At 56.9% G+C, this 1,751-nt stretch overlaps 1 protein-coding gene across 1 annotated transcript in view; it reads right to left on the bottom strand.

Annotated features, from left to right (window-relative positions):
• LOC104466388 (dynein heavy chain 17, axonemal-like) overlaps window positions 1–1,620 on the bottom strand; it is a gene marked incomplete at both ends in the record, with an annotated part of 4,235 nt that extends 2,615 nt beyond the window's left edge. The window contains 3 exons of the mRNA XM_010079782.1: window positions 26–220; window positions 750–888; window positions 1,463–1,620. Of these exons, the coding sequence (XP_010078084.1) occupies window positions 26–220; window positions 750–888; window positions 1,463–1,620 (492 nt within the window). The remainder of the gene's footprint in view (window positions 1–25; window positions 221–749; window positions 889–1,462) is intronic.
• Window positions 1,621–1,751: the final 131 nt, after the last annotated feature.

The raw sequence follows: 1,751 nt of genomic DNA, 5'->3' as shown, positions 1-1,751 counted from the left end.
AGTTGAGGTCCCTCTTCCTGGGGACGTCCAGGGCTGGGAACAGGTCTCCGATCAGCCCCATGAAGACGGGCAAGTCGTCTGTCACGATCTTGGGGATGTTGAAGTCCCGTAAAGCTCTCATCAGCACTTGGTCCTCGGGGCGGCCGGGGTCCCCTCGCTTCAAGGAGCCCGCGACCACCAGCACGGACTTGATGGCCCGCAGCCCCCAGTCATAGTGGTCCTGCCGACGGGCAGACAAGTGTTATGGTTCCACTTTGGTGAGGGAGAGCTGCTCTGAACAGCGCTGCAGAGGAACACCTCAGCTGTCCCCCCGCACCCAGGGACCCCCCAGTGCCCAGCAGGTGGGACTCAAAGGGGGGTTATGCACGAGACGAGCCCCTGCCAGCCCCGAGGTGAACGGCTGCCTGGCTGGATTCCCTGCAAACCCCTTCTACTGAAATGAATAATTTCTGGGTGCTCTCATCTTCACTGGCTCTATTCTATTCTATTTTCTATTCTATTCTCTATTCTGTTCTATTTTCTATTCTATTCCATTCCATTTTTCTATTTTTGGACTCCTTGATTTCTTCCAGAAGCAGAAATATGCCACACGATGCACCAGCGTGGAAGCAGAATTTGTCCCGCTGTAGCCCTGAACTACACAGAAGGTCAGCCCGCATGTTATTGCCCGCAGTCGCACCGCAGCCCGTCAGGTCTGAAATTCAGACGAGCTCTTTCATCTTCAAGCACCTCGCAATACTGCAAATTACCTGTTTGGACAGCAGCTCTTTGCAGAGTGTGTACAAAGTAATGAATTTTCTTGCAAGCAGCTTAGCATCAATAAAACCTTCGGCAACGAGCATGATCTCGCAGATCAGCTCAAAGTCAGGGACCACCATGGCACAGGGTCTGGGGAGGAGCAGCAGCAGGTTAGTGGGGCTCTGCCTGGGCGTCCGCACGCCCCTCACCCTCCCGCAGCCAGCAACAATTTGCACCAGAGTTTCCAACATAAATCGTTCCCTGCAGCCATTGGCATCAGAGTAATTTACTGCCGGGCCCCTGGAGGTCTCTTGTCCCCCCTCCCACTCCCTGCAGGGCTCATGTCACGGCTGGATCAGGTCACCCTGCACCTTCCACAGTCACATGTCGAGTTCCTCCAGGGACAGATCCCACAGCACCCCCGGGCCACCCTTCCCAGCCCTTGCCCGCCTTTTTTTCTTATTCTCAAGTAGATTTTTAGCTGTTCAGGGCAATTACCCACCCCAAGCACCGTTCCTCTGGCTGAGCATCCCCCCAGCTCTGCCCATCACCGGGCTCTGCGCAGGGCTGGCCGGGTGCCGAGGTGTCCCTTACGCGAGGGCCACCAGCACACACAAATATCCTCACTCGCGCTGGCAGAGCCTTAGGGCACATCATGGACACGGCACGCGAACGGTACCGCAGAGGAGGCCAATGCGGCGACTGCCAGCGACATTTTTTTCACCTGAACAGAGCTTTCAGATTCTCTGGCAGTTCTGTCCGGCCGGCGTAGCCAGGGTTCATGGTGATGAACAGCCCGACCGACGGGACCAGGGTAATTGTCTCTCCGAGGAAATTGAACTTTGTCTTCTTGGCGCGGATGGCATCCAGAACACATTTCACCTGGCAGGCAAGCGGAGGGGTCAGTGCCGGCATCCCCGGCTCCCTGCCCCCCCCGTGAAAAGGAGTGGGGAGGTTCAGCCGTGCTGTCGGCAATGCTGGAAATACCACCCACAGTGTGCCGCAGCCCCGGC

Source organism: Pterocles gutturalis, unplaced genomic scaffold, assembly GCF_000699245.1.
Source record: "Pterocles gutturalis isolate BGI_N339 unplaced genomic scaffold, ASM69924v1 scaffold24684, whole genome shotgun sequence".
NCBI classification, from domain to species: domain Eukaryota; kingdom Metazoa; phylum Chordata; class Aves; order Pterocliformes; family Pteroclidae; genus Pterocles; species Pterocles gutturalis.
The sequence above is the reverse complement of the archived record's forward strand: the minus strand, read 5'-3'. Positions and strand labels throughout refer to the sequence as shown.